The sequence below is a fragment of the Cupressus sempervirens genome, chromosome 1 (genome assembly GCF_028749045.1).
Source record: "Cupressus sempervirens isolate cs-2001-9-10 chromosome 1, ASM2874904v1, whole genome shotgun sequence".
Lineage (NCBI taxonomy): Eukaryota > Viridiplantae > Streptophyta > Pinopsida > Cupressales > Cupressaceae > Cupressus > Cupressus sempervirens.
This window is the reverse complement of record NC_143118.1, coordinates 51,937,574-51,951,431: the sequence shown is the minus strand read 5'-3', so window position 1 is coordinate 51,951,431 and position 13,858 is coordinate 51,937,574. Positions and strand designations below refer to the sequence as shown.

The window sequence follows — 13,858 nt, the reverse complement described above, 5'->3', positions numbered from 1 at the left end:
AACAACATAGCTCCAACCAATTGGGCAATCCACTCCTAAGATCCCCACAATCTACAGTCAATTGAAACAACCAATAAATCTAGGGCCCTAAAAGGTAATGCTATTGCAAAACAGGCCAAAAACGCATTGTAAAACCATGATTCTCCGCTGTCAATTTGTAATCTTGCCTAAAACAAAACTTTGAAGGCCCCTTAGTATCAACTACCATGGCTACACATCTCCTTGTTTTCTTAACATTTATGCATCTATGCTTTCTAGAAACCCACTTCCATCGGTAGATTTTCCACCCCATTGGTTGGTTTTGAGGCTTGCTTAACCATTGAGTATTTTGATGTGCACTCCATTTAAACCAAGAGCTCAACCTATCTTGGACAAAGCTCACCAAATCTATGGAAGGAAGGTACAGAAGCCCTAGTATCTCCACTTCATAATCAATGTCTTTGAATGAAACCCTAGTATTCGAAATGAGTTTTGGCATGAAGCAAACAAAAGAAGAGCGTCACCAAAATTTTCCATGTACCATTTTCTCTCCCTGTCATTTTCACCTTGCTAATTAATCCACACCCTCTATCTTTGATAGTTCTAAAGGTAGAAAACCCCATCATCGACAAAATAGGAGTAAAAGCCATCACATTCGACATACGAAAAATGGTTGAACAACCAAGAGTCTATGGAGAACCTTAATTCTCCCAAACATTATTCATTCCCTCTAAGGTTGGGGTCATAATTAGTTACAAACAAGGCATGTCACTAAAGAAAGTGTAGTGACAACACCTACAAGTTTAGAGGTAAATGCATTTAAAAAATAGAGGATTAAAACTTAACACATCTCACAATAATATCAGACCCAATAGCAATGCCATGAGAGCATTATAACTCATCTAGATTTGTCTAAAGATGAATTTAAAATGCGCCCTCAAATGATCTTTAATTATTATTATTATAGTGCAACAATGACAATTACTATTATTATTTTTATTATGATATAGTATTGGCGTTCTAAACATATTTTGTTGCTAGGATGACAAATAAGAAATGAGTAAGGAGTGGATGTTTGAAATGAGTTGTAGGTATCTTAATTTTTGGTATAATATGTTTTTAATATGAATATTTTATATATTTATAAAATATTTTAATACATACATTATTGTTAAAATGAATAGACAAGCATTAGTGTTATTGTGAAATTGAATATTAATTCAAATGCATATTTTAGTATAATAATGCATTCTTTTATATAATAGAATAAATATATATAAAATTTTAAATGTTTTTTATGAGATATATCACCTTAATATTATATTAATCAAAATGTTTGATAATATATTTTTAATATCTAAATATAGATTAGTGTAAATTATATTTACTAAGAATGTCAAAATGAGCTTAGAACAATTAAAAAGTAAACTTGAGATAAAATAATTTTAAAATCATATATTTAAAACTTTATGGACTTTATCTTTATTAGTGTAATTTTTAAAATTCATTTGAAATTTGTGAAAGTTTTTTGTACTTTTTAAACATAATATACATTGGAACCTATTATACCCCAAAATAGTCTTTTCATTACTAAATGACAATTGTTGCTTGTCTAACCTACCTTCTAATTGTTGGACAAGCCATGGACTCAAGCTCTCCAAAGCTCTTGTTACAATAGTTCCTACTTTTTTCGCTTTTTGTAAATGACCTCTTAATAATGCTTGATCATCTCATCCTCTAAATAGTTTGAGAGTGATGATTTTAAATAAAATCATAATTTAATTTTTATTTTTAAAACTTAAGACCATTTGAAAAAAAACCAAAAAAAAACATATATTTATTATGCTTAACTCTTAAAATATGTCTTTAAGAAAATAACTATGTGTACAAAGTATTTTAACCCACACAACTCCGCCTAAAACAAACAAACAAAAAATGTATGTACTTTCCTATTTACCGCAATGAAATAATAAATTAAAGATTCTAATGAATTGCTATATTACATAGTAAATTGGATGGATTTATTTAATACATATTTGTATTTTAGTAGCCATTTTCTTTAGGTTTTTTTTGTCTTTTTTGATTACTAGTAAAGTTAAGCAATCAATATCATTACATTGGAACTTCATCAATTGACTAAAAAATAAAAAGTTATGCATTAAGTCAAATCAAAGAACCAACCAATCATACCATAACACATAAAATGGTTGGTAACATATACTTTGTCCATAAGTTTTGCACTAAGTCTCTTTAAGATGTTTTTGGATAATTCAATAAAGACATAATTGAGGTGACTACCTAACAAGTATCTATAACCATTATCTTATTAAATACTTAATGGGTCAAGTTCAAGATCTAAATCTAAAACAATCATTACCAAATACTTTATACTTATAGAAGAAACTTTATCAGCACAAAGTAATAGCCCCAAAATACTCTAACTTCCTATTTTATAGATGCAAAGTTAAGATCTAAAATTAAAGCACTAATTAGCACTTAAGTAATACCCAACAAAACTCTAATCCCCTATTCAATAGATGCAAATTTAAGATCTAAAATATGTAAAATTATTAATCCTTAAGTGACACTTCAACCCAACAAAAGGAATTCTAATCTCCATTAAATAGTTGCAAAAATCAAGATCTACAACTAGATCAACCATTAACACTTGAGTAATACCCCAACAAAATTATAATCTCATTTTAATATGCGTTAAATAAAGACCTAAAGCTAGAACTTTTATTAATAACCCAACAAATTGAAGATCTATAACTACAACAATCATTAACACTTAAATAACACACCGATAATACTCTTATCACCTATTCAATAAACAAGTTAAATCTACAATTGGAACAATTATGAACACCCAAATAATGTTCCAACAAAAGTTTGATCTCCTATTCAATAACTTCTAAATTAAGATATAAAATTATATCAAAACTATAACTACAACAATCATTAACAATTAAATAATACACCAAGAATACTCTTATCACCTATTCAATAAACAAGTTAAATCGACAATTGGAACAATTAATACTACCCAAATAATATACCAACAAAAATTTGATCTCCTATTCAATAGCTTCCAAATTAAGATCCAAAACTATATCAACTATGCTGAAACATTTTCCTCTTCAAAATAATGACTTTACCAATAAAACTCTAAACTCCATTCAATAGATGGAAAGCTAAGATCTAAACCTAGAAGATTCATTAACAAATTTCCTTACTGTTGAAATATCTTCTTACACAAATTACCCAAACTATAACAATTATGATGAAATATTTTCCTCTTCAAAGTAACGACTTCACCCAATAAAACTCTAAACTCCATTCAATAAATGAAAAACTAAGATCTATAGAACATTCATTGTCAAATATCCTTGCACATGAAACATCTTCTTACACAAATTACCCAAACTATAACAATTATATTTTTCCGAGTCAAAATACTGACTTTACCCTATGAAAGTGTAAACTCCATTCAATATATGTAAAACTAAGATCTAAACCTAGAACACCATTAACAAACATCCTTGGAGATGACACACTTCTTCCAAAGAGTACTACCCACCTAACATGGAAGGCCTCCAACAAGTACTACCAGAGCACACATCATCTACAATGTCAAAAGATCACTTTCTCACACTAGACTGTCAGTCATGGGTCCCACTGCTGTCCCATCATCCTCCTAACTGGCCCACCTGTCCCCCTTTCAACCCCAGCAACTAATCCTTAACCCATGTTTAACCAGAGTTCAATATGATGGACGCAGAGTACATGTCCCCACCTAATAATTAACTTATTTTAATAAAAAAAAAAAACAGAAAAAACGTGACCTTCCGAAAATGGCTTATCCACGGTGGGTCCCGCTCGCCCACTTTAGCACAAAAACTTTCCCGCCATCGACGCCGTCGAAGGGAGGTTCTCGGCGAATCGTAGCCGTTGAAAAAGCGGCGCCGAACGGAGATCTAATTCGACGCTTTCAAAATTCAAAACGGAGAAAATGGCGGGCATCTTATGCATCCCAACAACAATATAAAAAGAAATGCGCGCAATAAAATAATAAAAACGATAATAAATTTGGATTGGAAAGGAAGTCTGACAGCCCTTCAGAGCAGGCCAAAGACCCAAAAACCAAAAGGGGCCTATTTTCCCAGTGGGATTTTACGGCAATAAACGGCAAATATTATTTTAATATGAGCGAACATTTATTGCCAGTGGCGGAAGTGGAGGAGTTTGGGGCCTGGTTGTGCCGTCCCACGAACAAGGATTCTGTGAAGACACCTCTCAACAATGACGGCAAATTCACTTAAGAAATTTATGTGAAATTTAGGGCAGGTTTGTTGTAGGTACTTTGCCCGGTACTCCATTTTGCTTGCTCTGCTTTCACTGCTGGTTTTCTGAGACCTGCTGGGTTCCTTCGCTTTGGGTTGTTTTAATGGCGGATTTGCCGTGTGATGGAGATGGGGTTTGCATGGTGTGCAAGGTGGTTCCGCCCGATTGCGATGTGCTGCTGTGTAATAGCTGCGTGAGCCCATGGCATATGCAGTGCTTGAATCCCCCTTTGACGGCTGTTCCTGTTGGGGATTGGTTCTGCCCCGACTGTTCCATAACCAGTCACGAAGACCAACAGCGCCCCTGTGGGGTTAAATCTTCTTCTGATGGGGATGATTTGATCAGTCAGATCAGAGCAATACAGGCCGACCCAAATCTCAGCGAAGATGAAAAAGCGAAGAAGAGGCAGGCCCTTATGGCTAGAGGACAGGGTAAGGAGAAGACGAAGGAAGGCGATAAAGACGGGGAAGAGGAGGTCAAGGTTTCGAAGCCCAAGAGAAATGAGTTGCTCGAGCTCTTTGATGAGAGCCTCAATTGCATTTTCTGCATGCAGCTTCCCGAACGGCCTGTCACTGTGAGTGTGGCTTAAAGCTTTTCTTTCCGTTTCTGTTCGATGAAAAAGATTCAAAGTAGTGTTATACTGAGATTTCACTGCTTGAAATATACAGCGTTTTCTCCTTGCGGAGGTCTTAGATTTAAAGTTTGTTGGCGTGTTTCTATTAAATGGTATATGGTGTACAGTTTGAGTTGGTTCAGCGATGAAGAATTTGTATAGTATGAGTTGGTTCAGCAATAGGAAATTCGTAGTTTTGAAAGAAAGGGGTAGAGTATGAATGCTTACTTTATAGTTCAGATGAATTAGAGTATGAATGCTTACTTTATAGTTCAGATGAATTTCTTCAGCAAAGAGTACTAGGTAATTTCATATATGTAAACCAAAAACCAAGTGATTGATGTTGTGGACTGTAAAAGGATATTTCCTTTCGTTTCCTTTCCTTTTGCTGGCCCAACCTAACCTGTCCTGTAAGCATTTAATGAAACTTGTAGCTCTAATTGTTCTTCATCACTGCATCGTCCCGATTTCACCTTCTTTGAATCTGTCTTTTAGACTGTTATTTTAATTTTGGCTTTATATTGAATTAGTTTGAGATTGCTCTCTTCAGTCCATATCACTGAAACCATAGGTAGACCTAATGGCTGGGGTTGTGGCCTATAAAAGAACCTTTACATTCCATTTCTTTCTTTGGCCCAACAATGTAATGCAACTTGTAGCTCTAATTGTTGTTGAGCACTGCAATTTTCTGATAAATTTTCTGATTTCACCTTCATGAAGACATCTTTTAGACTGCTATTTAAATTTTGGCTTTGTATTGGGTTAGCTTGAGATTACTCTTTACTGTAAATTTTTGGTGAGATAATGTGACCTCCCAAGTGACGTAAAAATTAATTTTCTCCAGTTCAAGCCTAAGTGCTTTTTTAATTGACAGAGAAGAAAATTTGAAATAAATAATTTAAGAGGCTAAAGATATTCAATGGGTGATGATGAGCACCCTCAAATGGTTCTAAAGTCGCTTTGTCAAATAAATTAGCCTGAGAGTTAGCTGTGAAGAGATTTACAAAACTGTTTCAGTTGTCTTAATATGAAATTTTCTTCTATCTCTATTTGTCAAATAAATCAGTCTGAGAGTTGGTTGCGAAGAGATTACAAAACTGTTTCAGCTGTCTTATATGAAATTTTCTTCTATCTCTCCTTTTCTGAATGTACAATTTTTTTATTTTTTAAATTTTTTTTCCTTGGGTCTTTTCTGATGTCTGGTTTGACAAAGAAGGTTATGAGAGTTGGTTGTTACTTGGGCTATAAGAATGTTAGTTCTACAAGAAATATTGTCCTTTATGTATATTTTTCAATGATAATTATGAGAGCGATTGAACTCTTTGACATAATTTTTCTCTTTTTTGCTTCATATCTCAAGAATGCTTCTAGAACTTATCCAAAACAAAAGCCTTTATCTCTTTGTTATTTGCACTGTAACTAAAAAACCTGAAGCACCCAGTGTGCGTACGCACCCGAGTACCCCTGCTGGCACTGGTCGAGCACCCGGATGGGGCACGAGACTCGGGTGCGTCGTGGATGTGGAGGTGCGTCCATGGCATGCACAGGGTGCTTGCGGGGTGCAGTCGGCTGACTGGCCCAAACAATTATAGAAAAAATACTTTTTGCATTTCTTTTTTAATTTGTTTTTTAAGCAAGCTAACCCTTGGGATGATTAGGACTTCGATATAGGGGATGCTTGGAGAGCACTTGGGATGATTCCATTCTCATTATTGACATTTTGTCATTTTGTTGATTGTACTCACTTTGATATGACTATGATACATTATTTCATTTCACTGTTTCATGCTGCTGCTCATTGTCATCATGACAATCTTTATGATATATGATATTTGTATTTGAACAATGAATTTTGAATCTTGCATCTTGAACTAAGTTAATTTGTTAAATGGTCATTGGTAATGGTTATGAAGTTTTAAGTTCCAAGTTTAAACTTATCGTTTGTGAATTGCATTTCAATTTTCTCTATTCAACTATATTTGGTATGTTCTATAATATATTGAAGTATCATTTTATAATTAACATTTTCAGTCATATATATATATACTATGCAACCCCGTCTCTCCCTCCACCCCCCTCTGCACTCTACCGCCACACCCCCACTGTCCTCTCGCCATCCCCAAATTGAGGCCCTTTTTTTCCCTGCACCTGAAACTCGTCCCGACGTCCCCCCACATCGCCGCACCCTTGTGCTGGTGTAACAATGGTTATTTGTGGGGAACCTATTGAGAGGCTCCTTAAGAGCGGAACTTGAGTCAGTGAACTCTTTTTTACTATTGTACCATAATCCATCATCCATTATGGAGGGAATTATTATAATCGGTAGGAACAGTAGAGAAAGAGTGACATGTAAATAATAAAAGCTGTGCAACGAAATACAATTAGACAAAACAACGTACTTATTAATAAAAACTTACATTAAAGAACAGATTTAGAGAAGAGGTTGCAAATTGTATAAGGTTATAATGCTCTTTTTAAAGGTGTGTTGTTTATATGTTTCATTAATTATTTTGACTTAGTACATATTATTAAAATCATTTATTTATTCATTCATTCACACCTTTGCACTACCTGCAGTAGAAACTTCCGTAATTTTGATACCATAATCAATGTCTAATACCATAATCAATGTCTAGCTTGTGATCTCATATTGTTTTTAATTTTATAAACCAAATTGTGTTTGAAGTTTATGGTTACAGTTGCATATAATTTCATTTAAAAAAAATGAGATTTCAGATTACACTATGATCTATGATCATATTTAAATTTTAGATATTCATTTTTTTTTCGAAATTTTAAGTTAGTAATTTTAATATCATGCTTACGATATTTTGTCTTCTAATCGGTCTTTAGCTTTTAATTTGAAGTTGGTAATTTTGATTTCATGCTTACGATATTTTGTCTTCTAATCTGGTCTTTAGCTTTTAATTTTAAGTTAGTAATTTTGATTTCATGCTGACGATATTTTGTCTTCTAATCTGTTCTTTAACTTTTTCTCTTCTTTTTGCTACTGTCGACTGTGTTTTCCTTTACATATTTAATACATGATCTTGTTTAGGACGAGCACATATTGATGCTTCATCTGTATTTGTTTTCCAGACGCCTTGTGGTCACAACTTCTGCTTGAAGTGCTTCCAGAAATGGATGTCACAAGGGAAGAAAAACTGTGCAAAATGCAGAGCTACTATTCCTCCCAAGATGTACTCTCAGCCTAGAATCAATTCAACCCTTGTAATGGCTATTCGTATGGCAAAGGCTGCCGCAGCCAATAGAGGAGACTCTTCTCAAATCCCCAAGGTTTACGGCACTATTGAGAATCAAAATAAACCTGATAAAGCCTTTACAACAGAGCGTGCCAAAAAAACTGGCATAGCAAATGCAGCTAGTGGGCGTATTTTTGTTACTACTACACCAGATCACTTTGGACCAATTCTTGCAGAGAATGATCCTGAGCGAAATCAAGGTGTTCTTGTTGGAGAGTGTTGGGGAGACAGAATGGAGTGCAGGCAGTGGGGAGTTCATCTTCCTCATGTCGCTGGTATTTCTGGGCAGGCTGACTATGGCGCTCAGTCTGTCGCTCTATCTGGCGGTTATGAAGATGACGAGGATCATGGTGAATGGTTCCTTTACACTGGGAGGTATTTCACTCCAGCCTTTCTTTGAATGACTGACCAGTTACATTTGGTTATGTATGAGGGAATTTTAGTTTTATCCTTTTTTTTTTCAGAACTAAAGCAAAAAATTTGCAGTAGTGAAATTGAATTTGATTGAATGTTAGATAAATATGTTTTGCATTACATTCTGTCATCTTCCATGAAGATGAAGCAGTGTCAAAGAAGAATGAAATGAGCAACTATAATAGTATAATAGTTTAAAAGATAGAAGTATAGAAAAAGAGCTATTAAATAATAAAATATTAAAAAAATGAAAGTATACAATCTAATAATAAATAGTAAGTTGATCGTATTTTAGTTTTTATTAATATATTTTGCATTGCATTCTATCATCTTTTATGAAGATGATGTAAAGTTAGAAGGAAAAAAAGAGAGTAAATAACATACTATAGTAGTTTAAAAGATAGAACTATAGAAAAAGAGATATTAAATAATTAGATATTAAAAATTTAATAATAATTAATAAATTATTTAAGTAAAGAATAAAAGATGATACTAAAAAATAATAAAATTATTATACAAGAAAAGATAAAATAAATAAACATTAGAATGATGAGAAAGATCTATGTATCTTGTTAAATACAAAGTATTAGTTAATTGTTTCTAATAAAATAAAAATTATACTAAAATATATAGAAAATATTAAAAAAGAAAAAGAAAATAGGTAAATATCAGAGTGATGAAAATGATCAATTGTATCTTTTTAATAAAAAGGATCTATAATTTTGCTTTGCCATTTTCAGTTTAACTTTATGCTGTTCATGCTGTTACATTTGTTTGCAACAACAGTGGTGGAAGAGATCTTAGTGGGAACAAGCGAACAAATAAGGACCAATCCTTTGATCAAACATTTGACAAATATAATGAAGCTTTGCGAGTTAGCTGTAAAATGGGCTATCCGGTTCGTGTTGTCAGGTACACTTATTGCAATGCATGTAAACTTGTGATTTTCTGCCTTTTATATTTATGATTAAGCTATTTGCGACTACACAGTGAGCAAAATATTGTTTTTTTTTGGGTCATTTGGCTTCAGGTCTCACAAGGAAAAACGTTCATCTTATGCCCCGGAAAATGGTGTTCGTTATGATGGTATATATAGGATCGAAAAATGCTGGCGTAAGAAAGGAATTCAGGTAGCCATTTTTTATCTGGATGGAAATTATTTGGAGGTGTATAGTGTAGTAGTTGGATTCTAATATGTTAAGGTTCTTTGTATATATGTTCACGTGGAATGCAGACTTTTTTTATTTGTGGTATATCAATGGTCCAGACTCTAAAATTTGGAGCCACCTGCAGATTTGGTTGTGTGCCGTTACATGATTCTCATATTTTGCCATAAACGCTAATTTCACAAATGGTTTCCAGGTTGCAGCAATGGTCGCCCTCTAATGTTTGAGTGGATAATGTATGTATTTGAAATTCTTTTGCAGGGGTTTAAGGTTTGTCGGTACTTGTTTGTTCGCTGTGACAATGAACCTGCTCCATGGACCAGGTTTAATTTTTTCTCTCCTGTATGTTTTAGAATAAATAAATAACTAGGTATTTATATTAAACTTGGGTTCGCTCTCTGATTCTTTTTTGTCTGTTCCTTTGACAGTGATGAACATGGGGATCGGCCGCGACCCTTACCCAAAATAGATGAGCTTAAAAATGCATCTGATATCACAGACAGAAAGAGAGAGCCATCATGGGATTGGATGGTTGTCTTCACAAACTCCTAGCGTTTTTGTCAATTAATGTTCTTTAACTAGAAAGGTCAAGACATTCTTAGTGAGGTTTTTTTATAGATATGTTTTTTTCGCAAATTTCAGGGCGAACAATGGGGATGGGTACGAGACCCTCCTGTAAGCAGAAGACTTGGTTCCTTAAATAAAAGAGTAGGCTCTGATGGAAGTAGGAGTAGTGATAGACCAAGGAAATTTATGACGATACAGCAGAGGCTGCTTAAAGGTTTTTCTTCTTGCTTAGACTTTACAATGATTCATGCTTGTCGATTGAGTTAGCGCAAAGTCGAATTGTCTCTTGTTGGGTTTTGTAGAGATACTGTATATTGCGGATGCGTGCATGTTTCATCTGGATTTCATAGCTTTTTATTTTGTCTTATTAAGATTGAAATGTATGATAGTCGTTGTGTTGGGATGCAGAGTTTAGTTGCAGTCTTTGCAAGAAGGTTTTGACTCTTCCAATATCTACTCCATGTGGACATAATTTTTGTAAGTCCTGTATAGAAGATTTGTTTGCTGGAACACAACATGTGCGAGAGCGTACTACTGTTAGTGGCCGCTCCTTGAGAACGCAGAAGATAGTCAAGAAGTGCCCATCTTGCCAGGGAGATATTACCGATTTTCTTGTAAACCCACAGGTACTATTTTCTTCTTGTACGTTGTGTCTATAGTGCTATTTAAGATGAATGCATTAAAAGCCTTAATATATTTTTAAGGTTTAGATGCGAATACACGGCCGCTTTAGAGCTTGATAGTTAGTTAACACAGCCAAGGTAGGTCTGAGGAAATTTGTGCCCTGACATTAATCCTTGCTGGTAATCCTTCAAACAATAGGAGAGAGATTGCCCATTGCACACTCTTATAAAATAAAGGTGAACGTTTCAGGTGAATAGACAAATGGAGGATGTTATACGGTCACTCCAACATAAAGGTGAAGATGGGTTTGAAAGTGACGGCGATGTGAAAGAAGTTCAGTGTGAGGGTGCTGAGAATGAAGACATGGAAACAGAAAACTGTATAGTGCAGGCAACAGAAGATTCTAATGAACCTAAGGTTACACCAGTTGACAGATCCGAATCCTTCAAGGTTACAGATGGAGGAGGAGGTACCGAGGTTCAAGAAACAGGCGCTTTTTCTGATAAAAAGGTCATTGCGGATAATGGTAAGAGGCCTTTAGACCCAGAGAAAGAAAAAGCAATCAAGCAACTTCATTGCAAGTATTCTCGCTACTCAGAAGAGCTATTGTGGAGTATGCTGGTAAGATGTCATATGTTTTTCAGTGCTATAGTCCTTAACCATGGCAAGCTAGAGGTGATTGAAAATGATTGTGTGCATGTTTGCTATTTATATCTCCAGGCTGACCAAGAAGGTGATATAAAGGAGCTTGAAGCTCTTTTGAGAGCATTGCAACGGCAAGAGATCAAGGCAAATCGTGCGGTTTCAAATTCACCAGCTTCCAAAAAGAGTAATGGTGCATCTTTTCATAGCACCATCCTGGAGGAAAGTGACAATGATGTTTCGAATGCAAATAATATAAATACTGAAAGAACAGAGTCAACTGTGAAGGACGCCGAAGTGTCGAAGGAGGATTGCATTGAAAAGGAAACCATTGAATCTGCGGAATCATCCCCAGTAAGGCAACCGAGCAAGTGCACTGGTGAAACAAAGGAAAAGAGTTCTAGGAAGAGAAGAAGAGAAGTGCCTTTACCAGCACCTATAATTCATCGAACTCGACAAAGGAGTTCTAACAATATAGCTACAGGGTCTGCTGCTGTTTCGGGAACACCCACAAAAAGCAACTTACAATCAGCATCCCCTTCGAGTCCGCTGGTAGTTGTATCAGATAGCGACTTCGAGTAATCAATTCATACACGATTTATTGATGTGTAATGCCTCTTGTGAACTTCGTAGGAAATTCTGACCTTTTGTTCAACAGGCTATGCTGTGAACTGTTTGCTCAAAGGAATCAAGGATACTTGTTGAGACAAGATCTTGATTGAATGATTTATTTAAGAAAATCAAATGGTTTCTGTTACTCCAACTGACTTTTATAACGTTAGCAATAATGTTTTATAGATGGAGTCCATGATCTTGAAAACTGATTTACGATATCTGCTGAAAAGTATATAGAGATCATTGGATTGTGGTATTCCTCATTATCTCTAGTGCTATGAATGTTCACAATATCCATATGATTGAGTCTTTTGCTTTTTAAGTGGATATGCACCAAGTTCGAAAGGGTATGAATCTACTTCCGATTCTTGCAATAGACTGATCGTGTTTTCTGAATAGTGTTCTTATTGTTATGCCCTTTTCTTGTCTGTCTGATGATCTGGAAAGGCTGAATACATAAAAGAGATAACCCCTGCTTTGGTAAAGCTTCTTGTTACTCTTAATGTAATTGCTGGATATTATTTGATAACCTTTATTTTATTACTGCTTCAACAATTAACCAGTGATGTATTAAATTCTGAGAATTATAATCTGTAAAGAACCCCTACCATATCCTACCAATTTAACATTTTTTACTGCTGTACATTATTTCCAAGATTGTGGTTCCAGAATCACATGTCTGACGTATTTGTTTAATATGATGCAGTCAACAGAGGCTTGATAAGGAACAGGAATGGTGTAGATGGTTGTAGAACCAACAAAATCGGAAATTGTGCAGAACCTGCCTAGCAATGGAGAGTGACTATACTGCAGGTGATATCCCCCGCTGGTCAGCAGAGAATCTAGTGACAATCAAGAGGTCCTTTGATCACGATCAACACAGTCTATCCACTCCTTTGGAGTATAAATAATAGATACTTATGAAACTTCCATCCACGATGTCCCCAAGGCATGCAATCATTTCCATCCAGTCTTCTAGAGCCATCATTGGACATTGCTGCCAAAGGGAGATACTAGAGACGATATGCTCTTCGAAACCAAGTATTGTTGATATTCACTTCAGGACTGATCGTCCTCAGCTAATCGTTCCCAATCGTCTCAATTCCTGGAGAGATATTCTTGCGACGGGGGATGATCTTGTATCATTATTCATGGCTCTTAAAGGCTTAAATCGAGTTCACAGCTAGTTATAAACTATAACGTCCTCATTTTCGTCTTTGCACAATAATGTAAAGACATGGACATTACTGCAATTTAGTCGCCCAGCTACAACAGGCATTTGTATGTCTTCCTGTTACATGCTGGCAGCATTCAGTACATTGACAAATCATTCATTCTGAATACTGGTGGGTTTGTAAAAAAATCTGTTTTACTTAATAAAAAATTACAGGTTCTATTAGAACTTATTTTCCGACCGCACGTTCAGATTTTATTATTTATTTAGTTGTATACATTCCCTTATGAGTACATTTTTTTTATTGCTTTATTCGTATTTGTGAGTACATTTTTTTTATTGCTTTATTCGTATTTGTTCTTATGTGAGTTCTTTTTTTTTGCTTCAGTTGTATATGCTCATATAGAGTTCAATTCTTAGATAGGGTTTATTATGTTTGTAGTTGAAAAGAAAAGAA

At 34.8% G+C, this 13,858-nt stretch overlaps 1 protein-coding gene across 3 annotated transcripts; it reads left to right on the top strand.

Moving 5' to 3' along the window:
- The first annotated feature begins 4,059 nt into the window (after positions 1-4,059).
- On the top strand, positions 4,060-13,639 carry LOC149576123 (E3 ubiquitin-protein ligase ORTHRUS 2-like). Of its 3 annotated transcripts, none has more exons than XR_016361387.1 (11): positions 4,060-4,897; positions 8,036-8,574; positions 9,400-9,525; positions 9,644-9,743; positions 10,041-10,102; positions 10,208-10,310; positions 10,422-10,560; positions 10,755-10,972; positions 11,220-11,591; positions 11,691-12,707; positions 12,934-13,639. XR_016361387.1 is itself a non-coding variant. In XM_089816376.1 (11 exons), exons 1-11 carry the CDS (start codon positions 4,427-4,429, stop codon positions 12,977-12,979), a joined length of 2,676 nt encoding a protein of 891 aa, XP_089672502.1. In that variant the 5' UTR covers positions 4,096-4,426; the 3' UTR covers positions 12,980-13,639. The 3 variants fall into 3 exon arrangements, 2 of the variants coding, with proteins under 2 accessions (XP_089672502.1, XP_089672507.1); XM_089816376.1 differs by having other exon boundaries at positions 4,096-4,897; positions 11,691-12,190; XM_089816381.1 differs by having other exon boundaries at positions 4,182-4,897; positions 11,691-12,220.
- The last annotated feature ends 219 nt before the right edge of the window (positions 13,640-13,858 follow it).